At 38.6% G+C, this 14,968-nt stretch overlaps 1 protein-coding gene across 2 annotated transcripts in view; it reads right to left on the bottom strand.

Moving 5' to 3' along the window:
- Positions 1-4,970: 4,970 nt before the first annotated feature.
- gfra4a (GDNF family receptor alpha 4a) overlaps positions 4,971-14,968 on the bottom strand; it is a 287,628-nt gene continuing 277,630 nt past the window's right edge. For both annotated transcript variants that reach the window (XM_067421642.1, XM_067421641.1), the window contains 2 exons: positions 8,115-8,296; positions 4,971-6,284 (listed from right to left, as the gene is read on the bottom strand). In XM_067421642.1, the coding sequence (XP_067277743.1) occupies positions 6,150-6,284; positions 8,115-8,296 (317 nt within the window). In that variant the 3' untranslated portion in view covers positions 4,971-6,149. The remainder of the gene's footprint in view (positions 6,285-8,114; positions 8,297-14,968) is intronic.

Genomic DNA, 14,968 nt, shown 5'->3' with positions numbered 1-14,968 from the left:
ACAGGTTATCTGAAGATGAACAGGTGAGGAACGACATTAGGGTGAGTCATTAATGACATCAATTTTATTTTTGGGTGAACTAACCCTTTAAATAAATCAACAGTGGGTGCGTTTACATGCACGTTCTTAAGCCGATTATGCGCAATAAGCCATCAATGAACATGATCATGTAAACGCGGAAACCCGTTTTCTTTTATCGGAGTAATGTTATAAACGGCGTACGCATAAACCGTTCGGGACAGGTAGTTTTCTTCCTCTATTTCGCTCTGCATGTAAATGCATTAACCTGCTTTCTGTCAGCTTTTTGAAGTGCGCATGTGTGATAGGTGACAAAAACGCAAACTTAGAGCAGATTTAAATGCATCCAGACAGCTAGCGTTTTGCATGAAAAAAGGACATCACAAACGCAGACTCGTTTAAGACCCAGAAAATTGTAAAGAGGTGTTCTCTTTTCTCATGCAGCAGAAGTATCAGTCAAAACGCTTCGTAACTGCATAAGGGATTATATGAGCCGTAAATCTCCAGCTGACATGGCGCATGCTTTATTTTAACGTCACATTTGACGTAACATTTGAAAACTCACTTTATTATTTTTGACGTCACTACAAGGAGATAGCACGGTTTATAAATAAAGTCATGTAAACGCGGTTTACTTGCGTTGTCCGTTTACTGGTTCGCATGTAAACGGGAAAAACTGGTTATTTCAGTAAGCTGTTTTTTTTTTGGAGTTATCAGTTTACTGGTGTGACGTAAACGCACCCATTGTCACCAAATAAGTGCTTTCAGCATCCGAAGAACCCATCGTTAACGGTACATTGGACGGAGTTGTGCAAGTGTGTAGTGATTGTTTTATAAAAAAAGACCCAGCTCGACGCCGATTTGCTGATCCTCTAAAGCTGAAGGATGGAACGGTCCCACAAAACAAAAAAGGTTCACGGTCATGTGTTTTAACCATAGGTGGTGAGTAAAACTGCTTCAAATGTCTGTGTTTTTGATAGGTGCACATCAAGTAAACATGATCGCGTATAGATAATTTATCAATAGCATGCGATGTAGGGTGTGTGTTTTAATAAACTTGTTTAGCTGGCCACTATAGGTTTATGTTTGTTTACTGTAAAACTACCCCAAACAGCAATACACAAAGAGAGAGAAAATATGTTGAATTATTATTATTATTATGAAATATCATTTAACGCCTCCATCTGCTTTATTCATAAAGACTCGGTTGGCTACATCATATCGTTCTTTTCTAAAAACTAAAGACTTATGAGAAAAGAGATATGAAGAATGCTACTCTATAGGTACTCAAGATTGACAGAAACTGATCAGTGTGTGACACCTCAGCTTTAACGCTACACTGTGTGATATTTTCCCCCATCTAGCGGTGTAAATGTATGACCATCCAGTGAATATTAGTTTTTGTTCCTCTCAATTCCGATTTCGTTTTAACTCCTATGGTGGCCGATTTAGTCCAAGATTAACATGGCTTCCAGTTCGACCTCGTTCATGAGTGCCATCGAGTGCAAAAATGCGAAAAGCGAAGCTTGAATTTACGGGTATGTCCCTCTTTGGCTAATGTACTGTCAAGATGGAGGAGCAACATGGCGACCGGCATTCAAACCCTTCACCCGTATGTATTTTCAATGGCTTACGAGAATACTTTATTACTTGAAAGAAGTAAATATACATTAATGAGCACATATATTTTAGAAAGAACTAAGTGTTTTTAGCTAAGAATGAACCGAAAAAGTTACAGTGTAGCTTTAACAAACTGAAGCCTTTGTTTATACTGGATGCGTCCGCATGAGCGCGAGGATGCGTGCGGCAAAGATGGCGTCAACATAGAGTTGGCGTTCGTGTGCGTTGGATGTTCCAATTGTAAATTCTTGAACAATTCTTGAATTAATTTGCATATAATTAATTCTAGAAAGTACTATGCCTTATGCCATAAAACATGTTGAGAATGTTCATGTAAAATATGTAGAAGATACTTTCATAAATATTATAAATAATATTATATAATATATTTTCATATAATAGGCCTATTAAAGGGTTAGTTCACCCAAAAAATGAAAACTTACCCGTGATTTACTCACCCTCAAGTCATCCTAGGTGTATGACATTCTTCTTTCAGAAGAATAAAATCTGAATTATATTAAAACAATCAATCCTGGCTCTTCCAAGCTTTATAATGGCAATAATAGTTGGGTAATTTTTGAAGTCCATAAAAGTACATATGTCTGTCATAGAACTGCTCCAGGGGATTAATAAAGACCTTCTGTAGCGATGTGGTGTGTTTTGTGTATTTAAAACTTTTATAGACTAAAATAACTAACTTCCGGCAGTCAGCGATACACAGCTCGGCTTACAGTGAAAGAGTAACCCCTGACACAATGTAGAACCATCACAAACTAATTTAAATTATTGGGCGAACTAACCATTTAATATCTAGACATTTACCTTTCCCAGTACTTGTTGCAGTGTAGGAATAGTGGCTTACACAAACAAATTGTGTATAGTTCATTGTGTGTCGCGCTTTGCATGCAACAAGGTTTCAAGAAAAAAAAGTAATGGGAGGAGGCTGTGCCTCAATAGAGCTTTATGTCTAGCAATGCCCCTGGTGTAAGGCAGAGCTTTTCTCCACTGACTTTGATTAAAGGCGCGTTTCTAAGAATGTTCATTTTTAAAAGGCAGATGTCTGTCTCTGGAACATGTTACATTAGCAATACAATAATAGTTGTTTGACAACGTAATCAAGACAAAGGCTAATCATCGATCAATTACCGGAAACATAAAACACATTACCATTCTCCATTCTGATACATTGATTTGTAGACGACCTTGTATATCTCACTCTTTCTATCTCCTCTTCTTCTGAATCAGTTTCTAGTTCAAACATGGCTGAATTAAACCAGTATTTACATTCGCCATCGTGTAGCGTTTACTGCAGTCGAGAGGATCAGGTAGTTTGAGCTGGTGTGAGTACTGAGTAAAGGGGAGGTGAGGACTAATTTGAATATGCATTACTTTTTATTTTAAAGATTTTTTTTTAAACCCAGAGTGCCTGTTTTTAACATTGTGTTAAAATTCCATACAGTGAATAACATGACAGCCCTTGGTTTCAGAGTGATTTGGGATGGCAGCAAACCGTTGTCTTGCTCCCGAGTGAAGATGTTCAGATAATGTTTTGTGGCAGTTGTGGAGGTTTTAATGCTAGTGTTGTAGTACTGAAGACCAGTTTTTGAAGGTTGTCTCGGACTTAGAGGACTCTGGATTTAGTTTCAAGACCACAACCGCTGGGATATTACTAAATTGCCGGCACATTATCTGACTTAATTATTAACACTATTAATGTGATTGGATGTAAAACGTACTGCTTCAGATGCAATCAATAACTTATTTCTACTTTGATTTTGTTTGTGTCGTTACAAAAATGAGGAAGTGTGTCAAATGACACCAAATAAATTAAATACAAATGCTCACAAAATTCAAGATATTGTTGCAAAAAAGTATTATGAGAGATGGATTTTTATATTCTAACGTGATATAATTAAGCAATATCACAAGAGCAAGAGAACTGTTTTCACACATTTGCAAACATATTGCTTTTAAAAATAAATCTCAACACTATTCTTAACATTATTTATGCATCTTCTGTGCCACATATGCAGTGCAAAGATTATGTTTATTGACCAAAAATAGTAATTTCTTAGGCAGTAATGTGGATCTTTATGAATTTAAGGAGTGCTGGTCTGGGCTTGACTCGGTCTCAACACATTGGTCTTGGTCTCGGATCTTGACTACAACACTAGTTAATGCTGAAGGGCAGTGTAGATGTGTGTGGTGACCCAGACGATGCACATAGGTGGCAATGCAATGACTGTGCTCCAAATAAATGAGGGTTACTTCACTCCCTGAGCTACTCATTACCCCCTCAGCTTGAGCTGATCAGCAGGCCTGCACAGAACTGATTTCTGCTAAATTACATCAGTCATTCATGAATCCCCTTGATTAATTACCTATTTTGGCTAATTTTAGGCTTTCTCAGCAATTTATAAAGATATTCACTACAACAGTATTCATGTTTTTGAGGGAGAATGACCATATGGACAACACTATATTGCCAAAAGTATTAACATCTCTCCAAATCATTGATTTCAGGTGTTCCAATCACTTCCACGGCCAAAAGTTTATCAAATCAAGCACCTAGGCATGCATCTACAAACATTTGTGAAAGAATGTGTCGCTCTCAGGAGCTCAGTGAATTCCCCGTGCAATAAGTCCCATTTGTGAAATTTCCTCACTATTAAATATTCCAGTCAACTGTTAGTGTTTTTATAACAAAGTGGAAGCAATTGGGAACAACAGCAACACTGCCACATAAATCAGAGAGTGGGGTCAGTATATGCTGAGGTGCGCAGAAGTCACCAACTTTCTGCAATCAATAGCTACAGACCTCCAAACTTCAGCCTTCAGATTAGCTCGAGATCAGTGTGCACGGAATGGGTTTCCAAAGCACGCCGCCGTTGGACTCGAGCAGTGGTGACTTGTTCTCTGGAGAGACGAATCACTTCTGTCTGGCAATCCGATGGACGAGTCTGGATTTGGTGTTTGCCAGGAGAACAGTGCGAACCTGACTCCATTGTCTTTCGGCATACAAGACATTTTAGACAATTTCATGCTCCCACCTTAGTTTGGGGATGATCTCTTCTTGAACTGCGCACCAGTTCAGCAAGCAAGATCCACAAAGACCTCAACCCGATTAAACTTTGGAATGCATTAGAGCGGATATAAAGTCAGATGTCTTTTGGCAATATAGTGTACAAAGAATCCCAGGTATTTTTCATAGTTGTTTTCAACGATTATTGGAGCATTTTACCATCCATTGCTGCAGAATCAGAGTCTGCTGATCATAAACTTTGGCACTTACTGCATGCACATATTTGGAGAAACAAACATTATTCTGTACATCCGTATCTGGCAGCTTTATTTTTCAGATAATAACAAGTAAAATCCACAATTTCCAACCCATTTGACAAATGCTTTGTCCTGTTTTGTGATGCTGGTCGCTGGTTGTCAATAGTCTCTGGACGATATTGAGGGTCAAAGCATTTACTTTTCACTCACCTTGTTTGTCATTGCAGAACAATCGAATATAAAAAAGCAACACAACTCCAGATGTCGAGTGCTCATGGGATGGGGACGCAGAAAACTGTCGGCGACAGTGGAGCAATCAGTGGAGAGAATTGATTGACCCTTGTGCTCATTTTGATTGGCTGAAACAAACAGAGAGTTGGGAGATATGATAAATCTACTTGAATTCATGTGAACAGAAAGTGCTTTGTTGAACAGGGTGTTTTGTGCTTCTTTTTCCAGTTGCTATAAGCAGGTTGATGCAATATTTCAGACACCCATATTCACAGGTGAAGTATAGAAGAACTGCTCAATGATCCTGGCATTCATCAAGATACTTTAACCTCTGCTGCTTTTCATATCTGTGCCATTTTCTTAGCAAACGTGCATTCAAGGACTGCTGGGAGAAGCAGCCTGTGGGTTGTACATCTGAACAATACACATTACAAAAATAAAGACCGTCTTTGTAACCCTCTGAAGCCTGTGAAAGCGCTCTCATCAGACGCTTCTACTGCGTTTACTTTCTTTTACCACTTGTTCCTGTGCTTCTTCAAACAAACATCACAAAATACATTTCTATCCGGATGAATATACAGCACACACTCCAACACCATCCATTCGAAAGAGCTGGGGAAAATAAATAGATATTAAAATATGGATGATAAACAGGTAGTTGTTTTTTTCCCCTCTTTTTTTTTGTAATAATCAAAGTGGGCATGACAACTGTGGTTTAGTTGCCCCCTTAGGAGAGGGGTTTTTATCTTACACGGGCACAATCTTCTGTCCAAAAGATGAGACGCACACACAATTATTTAAACTCTTGAAATCAGTCATTGTGAACATCCAGACAATGAATCACTAAATTGCGTTGAGGAATGGAGCAGGGTGTCATATATTTAAAGAGTTTTTCAGTTCTTGCGTCCTCTCTGAACGAGTTATTGTGATGTGGAAGTTAAAACTCATGAACACGCGCACGCTGTCCCAGTCCTGTGGTGCTTTGATTGGTTGCTTAATTTTTAAAATTGGAGAGCCAGCAGCAGGAAGGGGAGGAGCCACATTAACATGGTCAGCTGGGCTGCTGCAGGACTGTGGTCATAGAGATCAGGAGGCGGGAGCGTGGAGTCGCCCCACAGTCTGTCCCTCTCGTTCATCTACAGAACAAAAAGAGCTCGTGAGAGATTTAAATACATGATATGCTGATATTTTGTTTAATCTTTTTCACTTTGTTAACCCACATTTTATAGAACACAACAGGGCTTAAGGCACCACTAGACTGAGAAAAGACTTGCCACAGCACTTTCCAAAACATGCGCTTTTTAAGATGCACGTGGTGAATTGACTGATCCTTGACACAGTCAACTGACTTTATATATATTAGATCAATCTGTTTTATTATTTTTTATTATGTAGATTTAAGTAGCAAATTAGAATCACTATATTTTGGGACAACGTTCTTAATGATTTTCAGTTTTGTTTAAGCTAATCAAATCAACCATTTTTCTATAACTGGACAATATGTAAAAGTATGATGCAATACCATGAAAATAGTTGCATAAATGATTGGCTTCTGAAAGCATAAAACTCAAAACTTCATTTTGAATGATTGTTTTTGTTTACATAATATATATATGCATGTACCATAACAAATATATAATCATAATAGTTTGCATGTATATACTGTACATATTTATATAGAAACAAATATTATATAAACTAAAAAATTAAATAAAAAATATTAATCACATTATTAAATCACATTATGTTCCTACTTTAAATTACTATGGGATCTTCAATGCATTCAGAATATTTACTTTTCAAAATAATTTTGTTTCTGTATTTTTTTTAGATTTATATATTTTTATATTCACATTTTTATGTCAGTATATTCATTGAACAAAAAAAATATTTCTCAAAATAAACAAAATAGTTAATAGCTCAAAACAATCAGTTTAGCAAAGTTTGTACTTAGACATTATTTTATAATATTAAGTATTTGTTTCAATACGTCATGCCTTTTACCCCATGGCCCCCCCTCGCCATACATTTATAAGATTTTTAAATGACAAACAACTTTTATGATTTATTTCCACACAAAATTTGCACCATAAATGTTCAATAAAAACATTTGTCTTGCAATCATACACTATGAGAGTAGTGAAAAGCACATTTTCTCTTAAGGTGTGCCTCGAGCCGTGTTGTTCCCTATTCGGTTGCCTTTTAGAGGCATCATATCACAGACAGTACTAGACGGATGAAAAATAATGTGCATCTGATTATAAAGACAGGTTTAGTTGCAGAAATGATTGGCTTCAGAAAGCATAAAACTCAAGACTTAATTTTGAATGATTGTCCTATTGTGTTTCAATGTAAAATCTGTGTCCTGATTGAAACACTGCATTAGTTGAGAATCACTGAAAATAACCGCAGCTTAAGCCAGTCTACAGTAATGTGGTTTGCTAGCCTCCCAGCTGGCAGATCAGCTGACAAAACCCATCTAAAACCAGAATAGTGTGGTGAGCTTGGCCAGGCAAGGAAACAAGCAACAGTAATCATGTTGACTGGTTTACGCTGCTTCCATAAGCAGAGACAAACACACATCTATGGCTTTGTTCAGACAGACATACAGTAAAAGGCATGTCTGACTCTAATCCATGTAGTTGTTTGCAAACTGAACAGCAGAAAAAGAAATCCAATTTTTACAAACCCAAACCATGTTCAAGTGAGATTTGAATCCGATTCAAATGGTATACAAAATTAATTTCAATGTATTCCAGTGTGGACAGTCAGAAAGCATTTCAAGTCATTTTTGGGATGCATGTCACACACAATGCAAATCTGTTTTCACTAACAGAAAAGCTCTGACGGGGATAAATAGGGAATGTGAACGATGGGTTTTAATCTAGGAACATGGTGAGTTAAGATTTTCAAAAGCTCTTAGAACACATAAAGGCACTCAGACCAGGAGGGATAAAGGCTTGTACCTGTGTGGGCATCTGTGGACGCAGTATGTTCTGCTCGATCTCCGTGGCAGAACCAATGGTGGTAGTGGTCGTCTCGGTGCTGGTAACTAAGAACTGGTTGTAAGCATTAGTATGGGAGCCTGGAGCTTGGTTAGTTGCAGATTTCAGGTCTGTGTCGTTCCCGAAAGCAAGGATGGCGTTCTCTGTTTGAAGGGAGAGGAGAAAGTCACGTTTACAGTCCGGCCTTTTGCCGATGAGTGCGTCTGGAAGGCGGCCTTGCCTCGGTTGGCTTTCTCTTTCAGGCATGTCTCTTTTTCAAAATGGGTTTGGATTACATCAACATGCTTTTATACAATAACAACAACAAAACACACTCGGGGGAACCAGAGAACGACTGGCTTATATATAAAGCATGAATGTTGACAGAACAGCATTCAAGATCACAAACTCCGTCATCTGATTCCTGCTCTAAATATAGCCCATTTCTATAGTTTAATACACTCCTGAACAAAATCTTAAAGGGGTACTTCAGTACTGGGAAGATGAATCTGTATTTAAACTGGGTCATCAATGTAGTAGAAATGTGAAATTATTTTTGAATTTGGTGCCTTCTACACTGAGAAAAGACAGAACATGTATTTTTGTTTCATGGGGATGAAAGACTACAATTCTCAGAATGCTTCACTGCCCTGTGAGGCCACTCCCAAAGCCACCTCTACTGGATTACTGTGACTGAGTTAGAGAAGACACTACAATTAAAAACATAACGTGTCTGTTCAATATAAATGAGTGAGTCGCCGGTCAAGTATCACAGCACTGAGCACTAACTGCAGGAGTGAGATAAATGAGCTGATGAGCTCTCATGATGAGAGTTGAGGTAATCGTGACTACACTCGCGGCATACATTCACAACACGAGTTCAGTCTGGCACGTTTCAGTTCATGCCTTTGCAAGCTTGACTTTCATAGAAATTAATGTGTGTAATGAGTGTGATCTCCATCCCCCATGCGCGGGTGTAAAACATGCGGAAATGGCTCCCTCTGCTGGCTGTAGTCTTTAGCCTTTGGCCAAACATTCCTCCTATGATGCAAATATTGTCAATTTGCATCATAGGAGGAATTTTTCCAGAAATAAAATGCATAAATCTCTTGTCTCAGGGTGATATGAGGGGGCACAATCATTTGAATATACTCCAGGGTTTCTACTGATACAAAGCCATATGCTAATCGCTGAAGTAACCCTTTAAGACCAGGGGATTCATTGCAAGTTTTACACATTTCGCACTAGTGGATCATAACCGGGTTGTAAGTGATGCTTCAAAATGCCAAAAGAAGAAACAGGAGCAAGAGACAAAAAATAGAGAGTAGGCAATTTATTGAAAACTGCATTTAAACTCAAACAGGCCGTTCATCAGCTGATCAAAAGTTTAAGACCATAGCCATAAAAAGGTATAATCTGCACAAAAATATGGCTTTCATGGCATTGTCCTTCAAGCAGTCATACTGTCAAGATCTCCTGATGGCAAAGGCAAAAAGGCTTTCTCTCTTTGAACGTGGCAGGATTGTTGATCTACACAAGCAAGGCCTTTCGCAACGCGCCATCGCTGCTGAGGTTGGACGCAGTAAGTAAGAAAAATCCTGAGTTATGGGACAAAAAAGTCAAGTGGTAGACCCAAAAAAAATTCACCTGCACTGAGCCACAGGATCCGACGGGTTGTCCGTGAAGACACAGGTCGATCCTCAACCCAAATTAAGGCCCTCACAGATGCTGACTGCAGCCCAATAACCATAAGACGTCATCTGCTAGAGAAGGGCTTCAAGAACAAAAAACGTCTTCAAAGGCCACGTCTCCTCCCACGACACAAACTTACCCGTTTAGAATCTGCAAGGGAGCACCAAACATGGAACATTGAAAAGTGGAAGAAAGTTTTATTCTCTGATGAGAAAAATTTAACCTGGACGGTCGTGACGACTACCAGCGTTACTGGCATGACAAGGAGATCCCACCTGAGATGTTTTCTACGCAGCACAGTAGAGGAGGCTCCATCATGATCTGGGGTGCTTTTTCCTTCAATGGGAAAATGGAGCTTCAGGTTGTGCAGGGGCGTCAAACAGCGACTGGCTATGTGGCTCTGTTGCAGCGGGCATCCCTCTTGACCGAGGGATTACCCCCATTACCCCCGTCTGTGCGGTCTTTCAACAAGACAATGCTGCAATTCACAAAGCCCGCCTGACGAAGGACTTCTTCCAGGAGAATAATGTTGCTCTTTTGGACCATCCTGCGTGTTCCCCTGATCTAAATCCCATTGAGAACATTTGGGGATGGATGGCAAGGGAAGTTTACAAAAATGGACGTCAGTTCCAGACCGTGGATGCCCTTCGTGAAGCCATCTTCACCACATGGAGCAACGTTCCCACCAGCCTCCTGGAAACAGTCGCATCAAGCATGCCGAAACGAGTTTTTGAAGTGATCAACAAGAACGGTGGGGCTACTCACTACTGAGTCCTTTTTTGACACTTTTAGTACTGTTGTGTGTTTATTTTTGGGCTATGGTCTTAAACTTTTGATCAGCTGATGAACGGCCTGTTTGAGTTTAAATGCAGTTTTCAATAAATTGCCTACTCTCTATTTTTTGTCTGTTGCTCCTGTTTCTTCTTTTGGCATTTTGAAGCAGCACTTACAACCCGGTTATGATCCACTAGTGTGAAATGTGTAAAACTTGCAATGAATCCCCCTGGTCTTAAGATTTTGTTCAGGAGTGTACACATCCCTATATTAACAATCGGCTAATCCCTCTAGAAATACATCAAAATCTACTTGTATTTCCTAACAGCTTGGCATTTGTCCTTATTTCTTTGCCCATGTCTTTCTTTTATTTTCATTCAGTGTGTTTTCCCTTGGAAAAGACTGGTTGCATAAAATGGAGTGTACTTGAGTGAGCCTCTGTTCCTGTGTGTTTGAAAGAAGTTTGATTACCTCCAGTATCTTGACGTTTCAACCAAATCTTACCTATAGTAAAACACCTGTGTGTATTCATTTGGAAACATTCTTTACAGTCAGCCATAGACCAGCAAAAGGATCTTCTATATTAAACCTAAATACAGAATTTCAAATCACATTCCTCTTCATTTTCCCCTTTTTATGGGCTATGTATGAGTCCATTTGAGAGTTACAGAGACAGGCCATATGAATGATAATAATCTGAATTGATTAATTCTCGTCTAGTAGGTCACTTGTCTGAAATTACAGTGGCGTGAAAGTCACCTCAATTAAGGCATGACTGTGAGGATGGCACTGGATATGAACTAAGTCTGGTATTCATTTCTGGTGGTGAGGAAAGTGTTTTGTGGAAAAATGAAATATTTGATTTATGAATGGTGAAAGGTGGTGTGGTTGAGTGAATTTTCTTTCTTAATTTGAAACACTAATTGCTTAATCTTTGTAATCTTAACAGGGGAGATGAAGAAAGAGTGTGACTTCCAGAGAGTACCGTACTGCATGTATAGTGCCTCTTTAATATCATTATAGTACAGGGTCCTTGTAAATCATTACACAACTTGCCAAGTGTTTAATGCATTTCTGCCCCATGGATTTTTTCCAATTGGTGTTATTTTACTATTATTTATATACTATTTTAATATTTATTCATATTTTAAAATCACTTTTTTTGTAGTTTCAGTTAAGTTTTAGTTTAATATTTTTTTTATTTGCTTATACACCGATCAGGCAAAATATGACAGGTGAAGTGACTAACACTGATCATCTCTTCATCACGGCATCTGTTAGTGGGTGGGATATATTAGGCATTAGGCATTAATATATATTAATTTTTTGAGATAGGAATTTGGGGTTTTCATGAGCTGTATGTATGTAAAATCATCAGTAAAACAATAAAAGACCTGAAATATTTCAGTTGGTGTGCAATGAATTTAAAATATATGAAAGTTAAATTTTTATCATTACATTATGGAAAATAATGAACTTTTATCACATGCAAATTTTTTGAGAAGGACCTGTATGCCCATATATCACGTTTGCATCCATTCCATTGCTAAGCATATTAAACTAGTGACATGTACAAAGTAAACAGCACACTACTGTCAGTAACATCAGAATCAGTATAAACACAAATATCTCTTGAAATGGTGTGAGAGCTAGATACACACAGCACTCAGCTCGCAGCTGCAGCCTCAGGCATTCATGTTTAAACGGTGTGGCCAGCACAGCAAAGTAAGTCTTTCAACTTCTCTAACTAATTCCTATGAAAGTTAAGCTTTCAAAGGCATGAACTGAAAACACGCCGGACTGAACATGCGCTGTGAATCTATGCCGCGGACGCGTTTACCTCAGCTCTCATCACAAGCTCATCCATGACTGTCAATATATCTGACTCCTGCAGCGTTTTGAGCTGTGAGACTCCCTCAGCGGCTACATCACATATTGAACAGACACGTTCAGTTTTTAAATGTAGTGTCTGTTCTCTAACTGAACTGATTTTATGCAAATGAATGCGGTCGTGGTGGGAAAGTGATCAGTGATTTAGTAATCTAGTAGCAGTGACTTTGGGAGTGGCCTCGTAGGGCAGCGAAGCATTCTGGGAATTGTTTTCTTTCATCCCCATGAGACAAATAAGTTTTCTGTCTTTTCTCAGTCTAGAAAGTAGCCTGACAAGCCTGACCCACATCAAGATGTTTGTTCTGGAAACTCACCATTGACAGGGCTCAATCCGAGGGGCAGGATAAACGGTTGTCTTTCAAACTCCCTCTGCACGCGATAGGATAGCGCTACCACCAACCAGAGCAACGAAGGTAAAACAGAGCTCGTTGATAGATTAAACATTCGCCGTATCCGGTTGGCAAAACTCTGAACACATCTTCCCTTTTTAAGAATGACTTCAGTGCCGCTCTTTGTTCTTTTCTCAGAGAAAAGCTTAACTCCAAGTCTTCAAGAGTCACGGTTAAAGCTGATTCGAAAGACCGCCGCCGTTCGCCAGTTTCTGTGTTTACTAGAAGCACGCAAACGCAACTCTGCTGTCGTCATTATGGCCCCGCCCACCGGCTCTATACACGATGTGATTGGCCCGGCAAGAGTTAGGGGATTACAGCTCAGAAGGGTATTGAGAGTTGCTAGACGACACTCGCGGGCAGATTAAATTTGCTGCCGCTAGGGTGCGTCTAGATTTCTAGGCTATCTAGAAAGCACATAAATTAAAAAATAATGAAACATTTCTACTACATTAATGACCCAGTTTAAATACAGATTCATCTTCCCAGCGCTGAAGTACTCCTTTAAGTTTACTATTAGGAATATAAATTATTTTCTGTCAGTTAGCCTTCACCCCAGCCACCTAAAGACCTCATTATCCAACATTCATATCATACCAGTCATAACACATAATGATAGGAGTGTTAGCAGTAGAGTAATGTGGAGGAGTGTAAATGGTGTGAAGTTGATTAGTCTCTGAATGTTTAGCAAGACGCCATGAGTTGATGCTAATTGAAGCTGCCCACTCGTAGCGTAGCTGAATTACTGCAGGGAAACAACCTAATATAGTGGCTATGTTCACACAGAACAGAATATAGCGTACTAAATAGAGTCCTGTTCACACACCTTTCATGACAGCTTCTTTCTATATCCACATTTCATTAAAGTACGCATTTCAATATTCAGAATGAGTTTGGTTGATATGTGCTGTATAAACAACCAGAAATATAGTTGTCTAACAATGCTAGCAATCTTGGAATTGTGTTTGTATGAACTGGCACTAAATCCTTAAAAGACAATAAAAAAAATCTTTATTTATTATAGTCTCATTCTATTCAGAAAATTTGAGTCACATGTTACACTGTAAAAAAATATTTAGAAAAAAAATTACCTGGTTTCCTTTAAATTTTGAGCTAATTGAAATAAAAATTTTGAGTTAATACAATGAACATTTTTTGAGATTTGACAACCTTTATTAAAATATTATTAAAAGATTTTGTAAGCATATTGGGGAATTGTGTGTGTTTTATTTCTGATGAGGCAGTAAAACATGATTTATCAAATTTTTATATGGTTCAGATACAATAATATTTTGAGTTTCTATTTATTAAACAAATTTCCTTCATTGTATCAACTAAAAATTTTAATTTCAATAAACTCAAAATTTTAAGGCAACCAGGTTACTTACTTTTTTAAGTTAAACCAACAAAAACCAACACATTTTTTTACATATGATTTTTTATCATATGGTATGTCTGGATGTTATGATGGACAGGGAGACTCTCTTCGCTACAGGAAAGTGAAGATAACCACTAGAAAAATGTTCAATCAGTGATGTGAAGCATGATATTGTCTCACTCACTCTCAGATGAAGGGCAGCATACATTTGTGGACATCTACGTACTGGAGGTGTGAATGGCTGCAGCTAGCAGTGGGGAGTTTGCAGTGAATGTTGGTTTTAAAACTAACTGACCATTTGATAAGCTTCGCCCCCACTAGGACACGTTACACTAGTCTGACGTGCAAAACTTTTTTGCTTGCTACTGCTAAGGTTTAGTCGCATACAATAGTCCATAAACCGAATCATGTCCTCATAAACTGCGAGTAAACACACAAATGTTGACAGGTCACTAAATATACTACATACCACAGAGACGGACGTCCTGATGTTGCCGTTTCTCCTGTTCAATTTATTTCAGCCTGGATCATATATCTATTAGCTGAGCTCGATAGCTATGGGGTTCCTCCACGCTTGAGGACGTCACCGCTTTGCGCGCTCGTCATTCTTTAGCTCCGCCCACTCGATACGCCTCCAGGCGCTCGTTTTTTTCCGGAAAGACTCGGTACAGCCCATATTTCTTTTATAAATATAATAAAACTAAAGACTTTTC

This window comes from Pseudorasbora parva, chromosome 17, assembly GCF_024679245.1.
Source record: "Pseudorasbora parva isolate DD20220531a chromosome 17, ASM2467924v1, whole genome shotgun sequence".
Taxonomy (NCBI): Eukaryota; Metazoa; Chordata; class Actinopteri; order Cypriniformes; family Gobionidae; genus Pseudorasbora; species Pseudorasbora parva.
Note: the sequence above shows the minus strand (reverse complement) of the source record. Positions and strands in the feature narration are given on the sequence as shown.